At 35.5% G+C, this 15,527-nt stretch overlaps 1 protein-coding gene across 4 annotated transcripts in view; it reads left to right on the forward strand.

Moving 5' to 3' along the window:
* The window catches only part of LOC134529251 (uncharacterized), a 1,084,551-nt gene that overhangs the window by 935,670 nt on the left and 133,354 nt on the right, over window positions 1-15,527 (forward strand). For 2 of the 4 annotated variants that reach the window (XM_063363151.1, XM_063363154.1), the window contains one exon: window positions 5,895-5,966. The exons of the other annotated variants lie outside the window; for them this stretch is intronic. In XM_063363151.1, coding sequence (XP_063219221.1) covers window positions 5,895-5,966 — 72 coding nt within the window. The remainder of the gene's footprint in view (window positions 1-5,894; window positions 5,967-15,527) is intronic. 4 annotated transcript variants of the gene reach the window in all.

Genomic DNA, 15,527 nt, shown 5'->3' on the forward strand with positions numbered 1-15,527 from the left:
AACGACTACAAATTGCACAGTACTTTCTCCACGCTTCTGAAAACGACACACATACTCGTGTATCAAACCAAATTTAACTCTCCTCGGGCACAAATTCTCCCACAGCATCTCACCAACTTGCTCCCAACTACACTTTTCTACCAATCCACGCGCAATAATTTCCCTCATCATGCTGGTAATTTTCCCCAAAAGACACCTGAACAGACTATAATCATCACAAAAAAAATTTGTGTCAGTCAACATTTCAACTTCAAGCAATATTTTCCTCAACTCATTACCATTATTTGCCTCTAATCGCGGAAAATTTTTCAACATGTTGACCCCAATAGCTTCCAATACATCGGCTGTCAAATCCCCTTCACGAGCATTCTCAGGGCTTTCCACGAATGACCACTCGTCTCTCCCGTTGATGTATTCGACTAATTTAAGACGTAATAAGTACACGTCATCATTGTTCTCTACCATCCGCCCTGCGGCATGCAAATTTGCAATTAACTGCTCCCTTTCAAAGTTGAATACCCAGCTGTTTGCCATATCTGGGGTGGACCGAATCAATAACAAATGTAAAAATACTGTAACTGCAATAACTACTACAACTTTAGAAGCAGAGTTTCGAACTTGAAGCCTGCTACCCGTGCTGGGGCGAGCAGCCCACGTCCGTCCCTACCAGGATAGCCAGTTACAATCATTCTATTTGAACCCAGCTGACTAACCTCATGTCTAGTCGCGTAAACACGGTAGAGACGCAAAACTAAAATAAAACACTTGATTATGTGTTGAGTAGATTATTGCAGGCATCATACTAGGTTATAATTTTGTAAGCAAACATTTAAATTTAGTCTGACACATAAAAAATAAAAATAATGCACAGAATAAAATACATAAAAAAAAATAAAAATTACAATCCTTACGTGACGCCCGGCCGTAGCGATCACGTTACCTACAACACCAAGACCTTACCTTCGCATAAGTCTAAGTCCTTACTTGAAAGTCCTGGGGGGGGGGGGCTTTGGGAGTTCACACCAAAGTTTGCCTACCGTCCCAAACCAACTTCTTCTTCCACCAATAACAAATTAAAGTTTTACTTACAGTAATTCTCGCCATGTAGTAGAAATTTACCAAAACTGTAGCGCCTCCGGGTACCCGGGCTGTAGCCTCGGCGTAGGTGACACACGTAGCACAATCAAATGGCAACGGTCTACGTACTTCGGGGCGAGGTGCATTAACACACGCGACTCATGAGAAGTTTAAGATTGCTTACAGTAAATACGTTGCCATTCCTTCCAAATTATTAAAAAAATAAACCAGCCGATGCAGGCCGCGGCAACGATGGCTCCGCGTAGCACTCTCCAGGGTTAACAGTTCACAACGACCGTGTGGTTCGCGTCCCTACTCCCGTGCACGGAGCTACACCGACACCCCATATTCACAGCTGTTCCGTCGTCGGTCAACGCCCGCTTGCCACTCGCGTCGCCAGAGTCCAAACAGTCTCTCCCCCGCATGCATCACACTCCCGTGACATCATCCACCTCCCTCCGCTAATTCCCCTCTTTCATACGTGGACAAGTCCATTCAACAGAGGTAAATGGCCGTACGGAAAACCAAAGTCTTTGATTAATTTTAACTGATACTTTTGAAGACATAAATAAAAATAAATATGAAAGCATTTACTAAAAAATTAAGTTAACATTAAAATTAAACATAGTTAAACATTAAAGAAAATAACATGAGACACCAGAAGTGTCTCAATCGGCACAGTTTGCACCAAAAAACATAGATTATTAAGATTGATCTTGACATTAATGACTTGAAATTTACCATGACCTACTTGGCGTAAGTCTTCAGAAAATTGCCTATCATGGTATATGGATAAACTGACGTCACTGATTTAGCCTTTGTGTCTGTTTGTTATATTTTTATAGTTAACATAATAATAATTAACTTTGCAAGTGGCAGGCATTGGAAACGATACTAAACAACAACACTTTAAACCTCAGAGGTGACACTAAAGGCCCAACAACGAAGAAAGTCAATGTCTCCCTGAAAACACTTTGTGGACAATGGATCGTTAGCTTCATATTAATAAATAAAAAATGCTGTTTTGTCTATAGCTGTGCTTATATTTATTTTGCTTTCTTAGTTAGTTGTAACAAGAGAAACCAAACATCATTTTGATAATAACAAGTTGGTTTGATAAGGAAGTTCTTTACTTAAAATTTATAATAGGGCTTGTACATTAATAAGTTACAGTTTATAATATGGGTTAATAAGTGAAAATTTTATTATAGGGGCCAGTCCGTAAATATTTAAAACAATAATATAAAATAAATATCTATTCTTAATATTAAACAAATAGCCAATTTACATATTCACTCTTTCCGGTGTTGCTTACAGTTAGTACCTATAGTTATTGACAATACCAGAATTATAATCATTAACACATAGTGCAATTTAAGTCCAGCAATTATAACACTTAAGCTATCACATATTTTGTCGACTGCTGGCATCACCAAATCGTGCCGAAGTGGCCCGCTGTGGGTGTTGCGGAGAATTTGGTGGTAGCATTGTCGGAGCTTGCTATTCGGGAGTGATAATTTATAATGGAGCCGGGCTACCAGGTGGCGCCTTAGTAGCCTTCGGGTACCGAGGACCAGGAAATACCGCAATCACGACTCCGTGTTTGGGACCCTGTCTGTGAACAAGCCAAATCCAAACGAATTATGGCTGCTTTACAGCGAGTCGTTAAATAGGCATTAATGTCAACAAAAAATGGAATAGTCGGGGATGAGAATGGGTTTTGAAAACTCACCAAAACAGGGTGTTGCAGCTTGAACTCAGGAGAGGTATCGCCGAGGTGCCTGCAAAATCCGGAACGAAAAGAAGCATGGTGGACGCAAAAGCACTCATAATTTAAATTTAACCAAATTTAGCAAATTATATTATTCTCTACACTAAATCACAGTCTGACTAATAATTTTCTAAAAGCTTAGGGAAAGCATCCTTTGACGAGGGGACTTAATCCTAGTAGTTGCGAGGTTGAATCATGCTGAAGGCTGGCCGAGAAACGATGCAGTCAGTGAGGAGTCGCGCCAAGAAGTCCCTGGAATTGTGCCTGTGACGCTTAATTAAATCAGGTGCTTCGCTTTGAAAGAAAGAGGAGGTACTTCGCCTTCAGGCCCGAAAGGTTTCGAAGACGTCCGAGTGAGTGGTCGAGAAATATTTGCTTCGATATCTCGACGTTGGTGTTAGTGCCCGATCGCAGCGTGATCTACTGGGGAGTGGCCAAAACAGAGAATATGTCGACTCGCACATATCACACGAGACTACTTCAAAATTAAGAGGGCTTATGGAGGAGACTGGTGCAGCTCTCTGGTGGCTCGGAAAAGAACGACAGGAGAATGTTTGATGCATGAGTCGCTAGGGGGTAGGATGTGATTGGCCAAGACTCGAAGTAGTTGATAAATCCGCCACTAGAGGTCAGAGGTGGTATTTTCGAAAAACTGTGGCCAGACATTGAGACAGGCCGTCGCTGGCCAGGGTTAAGCACCGGTCAATGCTCTGGGCAGTGATTCTTGGAAATGAGCGAAGACGGTGACGTCATAATCCTAGATGACGTCAGAGGCTTATCGGAGGCTGTAGATATTGATGCTTAAGCCTCTTTTAGGAATTTTCATGGTTTCTAAGGCAAAACGACGTTTATGGTTTTTCAAAATCCTAATTTTTGAATTGAGGAATATTTGAGATTTTTTGGCGGAATTTTTTTCCAAAAAAAAATGCAAATTTCGGAGCATTTTGAGGATTTTTGTGCAAATTTTGGCTAAACTTTGGCTAATTTTGGCTAATTTGAAGGTCAAAGGTCAAGCTCAAAGGTCAAGGTTATGGTCATCCAAGATGGCCGTCGTGACGTCACAATCCAAGATGGTGGCTCGGCTCCCGGCTCCACCGCCTGACGCCTGGGCCAGTACTATAAAGTACTACTAAAGTAGGTTTAAAATTATTAATTTTAATATGAAAATAAGTACCTACCTACGTAAAGACAACATAAAATAAAATACTACCTCCACTTCCTAACTGAATAAAATAATGCATACAACAATGGTAACTAACGTGGGCATCCAACACCTGATTGAAAATTAATGCATACAGCAATTGTAATCAAAAGCGAACATTAAAATTTATGTGTAATACTCAAAGATAGAAAACGCGTGATGAGTCCACTCGCTTCGAAATTCAGTTTACTATAGGGAAACGCGGGCTTTACTGCTCAACTAAAAATTAAACCAATGGTCCCAGTCGACATATTCAACAATCATCGTCATAGCTGATAATAATCCACTGAGCTGAACCACAAGCTTTACTCCAGGCCAGTAGGCCGAGTTGTTGGTGGCCATATTTAAATGACACTCACAGGTTTTATGTCTACCAGTTGGCAATGTTGCATTAAAAGTATTTACACATTCACAGCCAATTTCACAAAACCTAAATCTTCCTCGTGAATCACACCGTCCGTTGGTGAAAACCGTATGAAAATCCGTTATGTAGTTTTTGAATTTATCGCGTTCAGACAAACAGACGCGGCGGGAGGACTTTATTTTATAATATTTATTCATAAGTTTGCAGGATATTATGTTAATATTGTCAGTGTACTCGTACAGTCACTAGAGGTTTATTGTTTTCGATTAAAACGCACATAGTTTAGTAATGAGCCAACAGTTGAAGTAATAGCAGCTATCCTGACTGATATCACTCTGACAATTGGCCTTTGCTCAAGTTTTCCTGCACTCACAAGTCTTGCTTACAAACAGTGACAGTTTGTGATTCACGATGTGCAGGCCTAGCTGGTGTGATTTATAATTATTTTGGTTATTCATGAAATGCATACGTTATTTAATACAAGTTATTTCTTTTAATGTTAAAAATTTAAAACGTTGCTTTTATATTTTGCATAGTTTAAATATAGAACTTGTGTTTTTGGTAGATTGGTTTTAGTACTATGATAAACTCTTACAGTTATTATTTTTTATAACATTTTATTTTTATATGAATTAAAATTTTGTACAAATTAAGGCAGCCAACCCTTGTGTCTGTACATCATAAAACGTCAAGTCACTCATTAAATGGAAAAATCTCTAACAGCATTGCTTACGATAATTATTTTCCCCTAAAATATTACATATTTTCTTGGAAAGTGCATCAAATCATTTTGGGAGTATTCTTGTGGCAAATAATATGTCTTTTTAAATATATATCTGAAAAAAATTATCTGTGGCAGCTTCAGGTACATCTATACGTGGGATTACGCCATGTAGGTGCATGGTATGATAAAATTTACACAACTTTCTACATTGGTTGCAAAAAAAATTGTTTCTACTGAACTTTTCATATATACATTCTATTGGATTTCTCAGTTTCGTCTGAATACCAAATTTGAGCTCTATTCTTTTGAATTGGTTTCTCGCATACCAAGGCCCTATATGGATTAGGCAGTGTTGCTGGTAATATATTCATGTACAGGTTAGTTCCATTTTCTTTTCCAAAGTAAAGAATAAACTACTCTCAAAGTTTTGGGTTAGTTTTTAAACAGCTATCAATGTTTTATGTTTCTTTCACATGCAGCTCTAGTGGGAATTTTCTATAATTTATTTTTTAGTTCTGGTAGTAGCTACACATTTTAAAACAAAATTTTTGGCATACTACAATTTTAGCAAATCATTCCATTTTATATGTGGTGAAGCCTCTTTTGCATGCTTATTATTTGAAGCTCATGTGCTTGATCTCAACAAGGTAGCGATGTGTCGCTTCTTGGGCACTGTTTGCTGGTGTTGTTTGCTGATGGAGGTTGTATTGTCTGGTGGTAGCTATGGCGAGCTCGCACGTGACTGTCATTTTTTCAGCTGTTTGGTCGAGTAGCGGGAACCCAGGTGTTTCCCGGGTTCGCCAGCCGACCCATTCGATCACGACGACACGTATGTTATGAACGGCACGCTAATGCTTCAGTGTTTTATTTTACGCACAATGCTTGCTTCACTGTTCGTTTCCTCTATTTTCCATGTTTGCTTTCAATCAAAAATTTTCGTATCTTCATTTAGGATTCAGCAGTGAAAATTCTATGTTTTGCTTTATTTAATTCACATTGTGCACTGATTTTATTTGGAATAAAATTTATTCCTCTTGATGCTAATTGCATCATAAGATTTTATTATTGAGCCGCTATACAATGAGCGCTAGTCATGCTCAGCCAGGTGTTACCCATCCTTGTGACAAAATATGAGGTTCAGTGGTCAAACGGTCAGTTTAGTTGACCTTAGAGTGTAGTGGAGATGTTAGTTTGACTAAACTTGACTAATAACTGTTCAATATTTATGTTAGTAGATTTGAAGCACAAAACACTTGTGAGATTAAAAGATTCCTGTTCGTGAAATAAAACTTCATACAGGTGTACAGTTGGTAGACTACACCAACTACACAGGCGAAAGTTATATCACCTGTTTAGGCTTAATTATGCGCAGGTGGGAAGGCTCATAGTATAGCGGCAGCGATTTAGTGTTTATAACAGTTTGCTGAACACAAACATCCTCTTTTCCTGTTTTCTACTGCAGAGTAACAGAAAATTCCTCATTAATGAATATTTAAAAAGTTTGTTCAGTTTGTTAGATAATCTTTATATATTTGCTTGGTAACATTTTACGGTTAATTCTTTAATTTTGATTTAAAATGAATGTAAGGAACGTTATTCAAAGTTGAATTCTTTTGCGTTAGATTTGGTGTTTCCATTATAAGGATACATAATAATTGATTATATCTATGATATAAAACACAAAGTATTTGTTTCAAAAATATTCTTTGTCACCTGGGAATTGTAGGTAATAGTCAAATCATATGCACATTTTCTTCCAGTCCTGACTTGACTTTGAACAAAGTTTTCAAAATACGTACACATATAGTCACAACTGTTATCATTGCTTGGTTAATTCACTCATCTGATTTAGTCTGTCATGAGCTACACACTAGTTCAGAGGCTGGCTGGCTTGGAATTTGCTTGCTGCTATGGGATATTATCACTCTTTGATTGCAGTGTACAGTGGAATTGGCATTGAGTCTCTACTTTAAATACAGAATTTTCTGCCATTAATGGTGTCCTTGTTTGAGCATGTGCTGTTGTAATTTATATCTTTAAAAGTTTTTTTTTAATATATAAGTTACATTCACAGATTGTACATTTTTAAAATCCATGTCTAATTGGATTTTTCACTTTAAAATAATTTTTAAGGTAACACATATTAACACGCTAAAATATTTACTGCTATTTTCATGTGGATCCTAAGAAATATTGAATCAAGCTTTTTAAGCAATGTTCACAAACCATTGTAATTTTTATGAGGAAAAACTATAAACATTCTAATGCCACTAAGAAAGTATGTTGCTTAAACTCGTTATTCCTTATAATTAAACAACTATTCTTAATACTAATGTATATACATTAATAAACAAAATCTTTGAACATTTATTTTTTAAATTTTCATGGGCTATGAATAAAAGAGAAAAAAAGTTCAAAGGGAATTTAAAATATTTTCAAAATAAATGCCACAGCAGTAGCTAATTAACCAATTGTTTTGTAATAGTATAAAAATAAAATGTACAGTTTCTGCTTTCTGCCGGCCCTATAACCATCCAAACATAGAAAAAATAGTAAAATTCATAGGCCATAGTTTTAACTTTCTGAGCGGAAAAATACTTAAAATTTCCCATAATTTTTTATGTATTTTAAACTCTTATCAAGCTCATATTCATACATACATGCAGTTATTTCAGATCTAATCATTTGATTACTCTCATCTTAGTCAACTGTTCTTTTAAATCACTGAAGTGATTCGAGAAATTCTGTCCAGATTTTGGTTAACTTGACCTTTTATTTTGCCAGATATTACTTCTAAATATTAAGTCTTGTTTGTGTCATCAAATTTTCGCAATCAAACATGTGTGATAAATAGACAGTCGGCCAATATATTCTCTGTGCCCTACGTTTTAGAGTTTATTTGAATTTAATGCTGCTTCGGCAGCTAGTCCATCAAACCTATTGTCTGTTAGTAGGCACCAGTGAATAAAATGGCTAGATGGTGCGATTTCTAAGCTGCCTTGGTCAACAAGATGATAAGACTTTGAAGTATTGTTGCAGGTTATGCGTCTGCCTGCCCGTACTTGTGTGGCTGGTAGGGACAGGTCACTCTATACAGCTGTCAGAACCTTGTCGTGCATAGACTCGGTTAGACTGGTGTTTAGCCAACTAAAACAGGGCTCGCCTTTGCAAAAACTTGAGGGGTGTGCGCAAGGCAAACCCAGGATGCAATGCCTGGTGTTAGTAGCTCAGTTCAGTGATAACAACGGTTGTGGTTGAGTGCCTTGCAGTCAGCTTCAAGGGTAGTTAATTCCTCTTAATCTGCAGGCTGTAAATATATTATTAAGTGGGGAAAGCAGAAACTGGATTGTGATTGTTATATTATGTAGATTTAGATTTTAGTGTTCATGCCTCATTTATCCATTTGCATATATAAGATTGTAACATTCTCTAATCCAACTGGCGTCAGTGGTCTGGCCACTTCTTATATTGTAATCATTTGTAAACTGTTGAATAGGCCCAGAAAACATATTGCAATCAGATTAACTAGCTCTGTTTGCTGTAATAAATTATATCTGCTTCGCCAGCATGCAATGCTAGGTTTATTCTTTTAGGTGTACTATATATATCAGGTTTATTTTGTACCTTAGTATCATAAATATCAGAATTTATTGTATAATCTTATACTGGTCAATCAAACACTCAATGTGTTAGTGGAATCAAAAAATATTCTTTAAAAAAATATATTTTCATTCTGCCTCAGACAGCAGACGAAACCAGCAATATATACATATCCGAATTTTATGGTGTAAAATAATACAATAATAAACTTGTTTTGTTCAGGTACACTAATTTACACTTTTATTTGTTAATTACAATAAATTTAGTAAATTATTTTCACCATATCAAAAAATTTTCAAATCTAATTTTGTTTATTTACATTTTTTCTCAACAAAAATTTACGGGATACTAAAGTACTTTAAAAACAGTTCTGTACAACATTCATTTACTCATCATTTTTTTTGTTTTATAAAGGATTTCTCTCAAAATTATGGGACGTCATTTTGGCATTACCAAGTTAGTGCTGGCGAAATGCACTTTCTTGTTGCTTATTCTGCATCACCGGAAATATGCAATTATGATTGTTGATTGGTTCTATTGCTGTGGTGATTTCACTGTGAAGAGTCATTAACTTTACCACCAAAGCTGAGATTGAGGTTTGCTCCGAGAATAAGTATGCAACTGATTTAAGGAAAAAAGAAATTAAAGTTACTATTCATAAACTAAACAAAGATAGTAATTTATTTTTTCCTTGTTGGCTGAGTGTAGGTGTTCAGCCCCTTGCATAATTGAAAAGCAACTTAGTGTCATAGTGTGACTACCTTAAGGTATGTTTAAAAACCAACAGAATGATATTACGTGAAAATTATAAAAGAACATAACACTAGGCAGCTAAAAATCTGTAATAATATTCCTATTTTATCTGTCTTGGGAAAGCTCTTGTGACTGGCATCGGGTTTATTCTGATTCTGTAATCGGCAAAGTCCAACTATTCCAATTGTATGAACGGATTCAGAATCCAAAGGTTTTGAAATCAGAGCCAGTATATTCTTTCCCTACAGCAAAATCTTGAAATTTGGAGTAACTTTTTACTTTCACAGGGTCATCAAAGTCTATTTGTCAGTACTTTAAACAAGAATTTTATTATTAACTTTGGCACCATAATAGACTAATTGGGTTATTCTAGACGAAACAGGCGATACCCCAAAAATCAGGCACTTATCCTACGATAACCTCGCAAATCAGGAAATACCCCACTAATAATGCGATTACCTACTGATCCGGTGATCACCTACTAATCCGGTGATCAGCCACTAATTGGGCGATAAGCTACTAATCGGGTGATCACCCATTTATTGGGCGATCACGCACTTGAAACTAGCTTCAAATCTGTGCAAAAAATATCAAATAAGTTTCAAATCGTAAATTGTGAAAAACCCTACGGGTGGAAAATTTTGTGTTTCATGTAATTTTAGAACATTGCAATAAACATTTTGGTGTCCGGAAAACATTTTATTGCATAAATAAATTTTATAACAATTAGATACTTTATTTTATGTAACAATCAGAAGGCGAAACGAGCAGAACTATCAATCAGGTACAAAAGTAGATGAAATCTATTTTATTTAAAAAAAAATATTTTAAAGGGTAGAGCCGACACTAATGGGTCATATGTATTTGAGTGTTACAATGTTTGATTTAACAAGACAGTAATCAGTCCATTTAAAATTACAGATTCTATTCAAACACAGAAAGATTTTTTTTCTGAATATTATTGTACACAAAGCTCAAAGACTAATTTCATATTAAAAAAAAAAAACATTACAGTACAGGTACACTTCCTCATCCATTTTTATCGCGTGCATTAACATTAGGTTTAAATATCTATTCTCAGTTGCAGAGTTTTAAATGGTGACTCTTGACTACAATCCTATGGGAAATTCAAATACAATTCATAAAATACTGAATAAACAATGACCAAAAACCCTCATTTAATATATAAGGAAGGTTACAATAAGGAAGATCATCGTCGTGTTTCATTTTATGCCAAACCTAAGTACAAAAATAATCCTGCAATTGCGCTTCCTTCAAGTTAATAAATGACTCGGAAACTATTCGCAAAGCAGAAAGCTCCGCTTCTGCTCCCTCGGAGCTAGTCTCCAAATGAAATTCTTCAGGATTAAACATGCGCAAGAGCGTTTCAGCTACCATACTTTAAGAACCATAGACATGATAATTTTTGATTGAAATTGAAAAAGATGCAGCACCAAACGGCCAATTTCGCCAAGCTGATGCGGATGATTTATCAGCCAGGTGGTAGTCTGCTTGTCCAAGGACAAATCTAATTCAGCACCATCCAGATATTTGGAATGCCTCCGTACAAAATGGGCACGTCAGTGCTTGTGCTCTGCCTCCGAAAGTGTCTGGCCAGCATATACAACGATCTCACACTAATTGGGCGATCACTCACCAAGTGGGTGATCACCCACTAATCAGGTGATCACCCACTAATCTGATGATCACCAGGTAATCACTCAAAAATCAGGTGATCACTCACTAATCAGGCAATCAACCTCTAATCGTGTGTTTACATATGAATTGAGGAATCTGATTTTATTGGGTGATTACAATATTCATGTTAGTTTTATGAATCCGGATGTTCAATTTGATTGCCTTTTTTAATTAATTGGCACTTATTTCTATTCAAATCTCACCAATTTAAAACAACAGACAAAAGCAGTTTTAAAATCAGAAGTAGTTTGATAAGCATTATGGTAAAGAATATGGAAAATCAGAGTAAAAATTTATGAATTGAATCCCAAATCTGAGAATTGAAACTAGAATTAGAATCAGCATTTATTTAGGATCGACAGAACGCAGGCTACAGCCAAAATAATTTAACAACTTAGTTTTGTTTATTTCCAAACTATAAAGCAGTATTAAATGCTAGATACATTTTTGGGAACCAAAGCACAGCTGGAATGAAATATTTTGCTCTGATTTTGACTCAGCAACGTGTAATTCCACATGTTTTCCTGCGCATGGCAAAACTTGTCATAAGCTTGTCATAAGCTGAACTCAGTATGAACATCGCAGTCCAAAAGTGGGTAGGGAGTCACATTAATACAGTATTATAATATCAATAATTTATTGGGAAGAAATTGAATCAAATCCACCGGGGATTGTTTATTCTTCTTATGTAAACAATTTACTGACTTGTGATGATGGAGGTTTTATTCCAACATTGCACATGCATTTTAAGGTAAGTAATAATTCAGCCAACAATCCTCAGCTGAATGTTCATTATAAAAAATATATATAAGTTGAAAACATTTGTACGATTTATGGTTCTTATATTCTTTTCAAGGCTTTATGTTCCAGACATTTTTGTAACTTGTTCTTATCTCCAATTATTTCAATGGAATCATTTTGCGACTGTGACAAGTTTTTCTGTGGTTGTAGAGATTTATTGAATTAAACATTATCTGAATGCTCAATGCTCCATCTTAAAATATTTTTATATTTTTTGTAATAAAAATTTTGCTCAGCTCCAAATTCAAAGGTGTATACCAGCTTTGGGAATTACTTTAGAATATAAATCGTAAATGATTTAACTTAATTTTTAATGATGAAACTGTAGCGAAAGTTTTTTGGTCAAATTCTGACTTATCCTGTAAAGCTTGATAACTATCATTATTTAAAATGTTTTCACTAAACAAGATTACCTTGCTCGAACTTCTCTTGCTAAAGCTGTATTCACACTGCCCTCAGAGTTACTTAAGAGTGTGTTTCACTCCCCAAGGCAGCTATTGGTAGATTTGTTTGCAGATTGCAGCTCTTTCATATTCATACAGACTCAGATAATAATTTAGTTGAAAGTTGGCATGTTATAATACAATTTTAAGTTATTTATTATTTATTGAATGAAATTTTTAAAACACAAATAATATGTTTTTATTATTATTTTTCGATTCAAGCAAAAGCTTTGACTGATTTTGTTTTCTTATAGTGAGTGTATTGGTTATTACATTTTTTGATTCCTTACTGGTGAGGTTACATCTGTTTTTCTAACATTTCATGAGACTAAATGGTGCTGTGCTAATGGCAGTATGATCTAAATAACAATTGTCTTTAAAAATTCATAATATTTTATCGCTGATAATGCTAAAAAAAAGTTTAAATAAACCATTTTTGCAATTTTTTATTTTTTCAGTAAAATACCCAATGTTTTAAAATAATGGCTTTGAAATTGTGCCATTTTTTTAAGTTGTTTGCAATCTATGATTATTTTTTTCATTCAGTCTCCAGATTCAGTATCAGTTTTATGTTGAACATTCGGTATATGTGACCCTGATAGAATATTGTTGTGCTTCAAGGTACAATGTTAATGCTCTCCAGAAAACTTATGCATTAATTCAATCATACGTGTGTAGACAACCCATCTCAATGTAATTATTTCTACATAGATTTTTATTTTGTATTTAGTTAGTTCCCTGCATTCATACTTGCTACAATGTATTACTCATAAACAGTAAAATTTACCTGTAGTATTTAGTAAAATGCAGATATGCAACACATTCTTACACTTAACCACATGCTATCATTTTCTCCCGTCCTCTACCCAACTACTTTTGTATGTGCTTATCGTGCGGTGGGCACTTCCCACCTCCTGCAGATCGCTGTTGGGGTTCTGATGATGATCTCAGTTTGGCCTGCGGCAGAAAAGGAATTTTAATGGGCAGTAAACTAGGTACATAAATTATGAAGAAACTGAATGTCTGAGCATGTAAATTTATTGATAAAATTGACTATGCAAGGCAAACACATTATGAGAAAGTTGGCCAAATGTGATGTTGGATCATCCTAGCAACAAGTCCAGATTTAATTACTGTAAAAAGGTTACTGGCATGAACTTATACATAGTGTTCTTATGCATTAAACTGATGACAAATGATGATGGTAGCGGTGTTTACAGCTGATGCAAAGCTCCAGGCACACATAACACCATTTTGTTTCATGAACGCCTCATGAGCTCGGACCATGGCAGCACCCTGGATATGACTACCAAGAAACTACCTGTCCCAGCCTCACCTTTAATCACTCCTAGACAATAAAACCCTGACTACAAAATGTATTTACAAAACTGATAAAATATTTACAAGTATTAAAGTGTGATTGTCTTGCTGCATATAACACATACAACACTAAATGTATATTTTGTCCCTAAATTGATGCCACAATGCTTTGTGGCTCCTCCTCAGCATTTTACGGCCAGAGACGTGCCGCACCATCCAGCGTGGAGTGGCATCCGCTTACTATCTCTACGCACAACAATAAATAGGCAGTGGCAACCCTTAGCTACATACTTGGAATAAGTAGTGGTTTTTGTAGGCGGGTGTCAAAATAATTATTGTTAACTACTGCAATAGTTTTTGTGTAAATAATTAGGCTTTTGTGCAGCATTGGAAAACATGTAAATTTCATTCAGCTGTTGAAAAATCCCATTTTAGATATCTACTTGTGTTCTTGGTGTGGTATGAATCTTACTTCCACATTATGATTAAAAATACTATTCTATAAATTTCAGTGATTTTGACTATTTAAAGTATGTTGGTTCCAGTGGGAACCAATTCACAAGGCTGCATGGATACAAAAACACAGGCTGAGTTATACATTAAATCATTTAACCAAAAAATCATATAAGATGATACGCTAAGACAGATACACAGCATACACAAAAAACATTAATTTAAGTAACCATAGTGTTTAGCCTTTAAGATGATGTTACACCTACTTGTACATGTACACACACACACAAAGGAAACGGATAAGTACTTGATGAGCCATATTCTTTTTTTAGTGGAGTGTTTCAAATGCCCTCTAAATTCGGGTTAAAGGCAAACCCACGAGATTCAGTAAAACGTTATTTACTAATTTTGCACTTTGAAACTTTCACACAAAACACCCTTTAAAGGTTTTTTCTTTTAATTTGTGTATAATAATGTGAAATGCTCTCTTGGTTTCGATTGTAGCTCTGCAATGATCAACGAATAAAAAAAACTGAATCATCTGACGTAATAAGAACAAACACTTTCAGTTGTAAGTGGTAAGCTTATTTTCTATAATAATACTTTCATATTTATAAATAGTTCTTCATAAATGTAAATTCACATCTGAATCGTAAAGTCCATGCAGATGTCTTTTTTGGCAATATTGTAATATTTAAATTTAAAATATACACAATTTTTATATTCCGGATCCTGTAAATCTACAGTGAAAAGTCTTTAGTCCGGTATTCTATGGTGCGGCACATTCTGTAATCTGACACCAACTGAGCTGCTCCCGTCAAGATTTTTTTTAGGGGGATTTTGGCTGTTGACCTTGACTGTAAGATTGAATTACTGCGCTGCTAGCATTTTTACTTCACTCAGAGTTTATTTTCACTTTCAGTTTTCATTTCAGTGCAGTGTTTCTTGTTTTTAAGCAAGTTACATTTCACACTTTAGCTTTCACATTTGATATTCCCATTAAAACTATATTGACATTTTATAATACAGTAAAATCACTAATTTGGCATGGTTGTGGTGATAAACCTTTCACTGTACACCAATCCCTCACTTAGCACGTCTTCAAATTGCGTGAATTAATTTACCGTGATGTTAATTTTACTGCCCCAGTCTTGAATAACACGCCTGTAAATTTCAGTTAGCACAACATTGCCAAAGGCAAAAAAAAAAAAAAGTCGGGCATGATGCCACCAAGTCTGCTTCAACTCGGTAAACAACAGATCTACATTGGAAAAAAGTTATCTATACTATGTGGGAAGATATGCACATGAAGGTACGACTAC

This window comes from Bacillus rossius, chromosome 2 (assembly GCF_032445375.1).
Source record: "Bacillus rossius redtenbacheri isolate Brsri chromosome 2, Brsri_v3, whole genome shotgun sequence".
In the NCBI taxonomy this organism is placed as follows: domain Eukaryota; kingdom Metazoa; phylum Arthropoda; class Insecta; order Phasmatodea; family Bacillidae; genus Bacillus; species Bacillus rossius.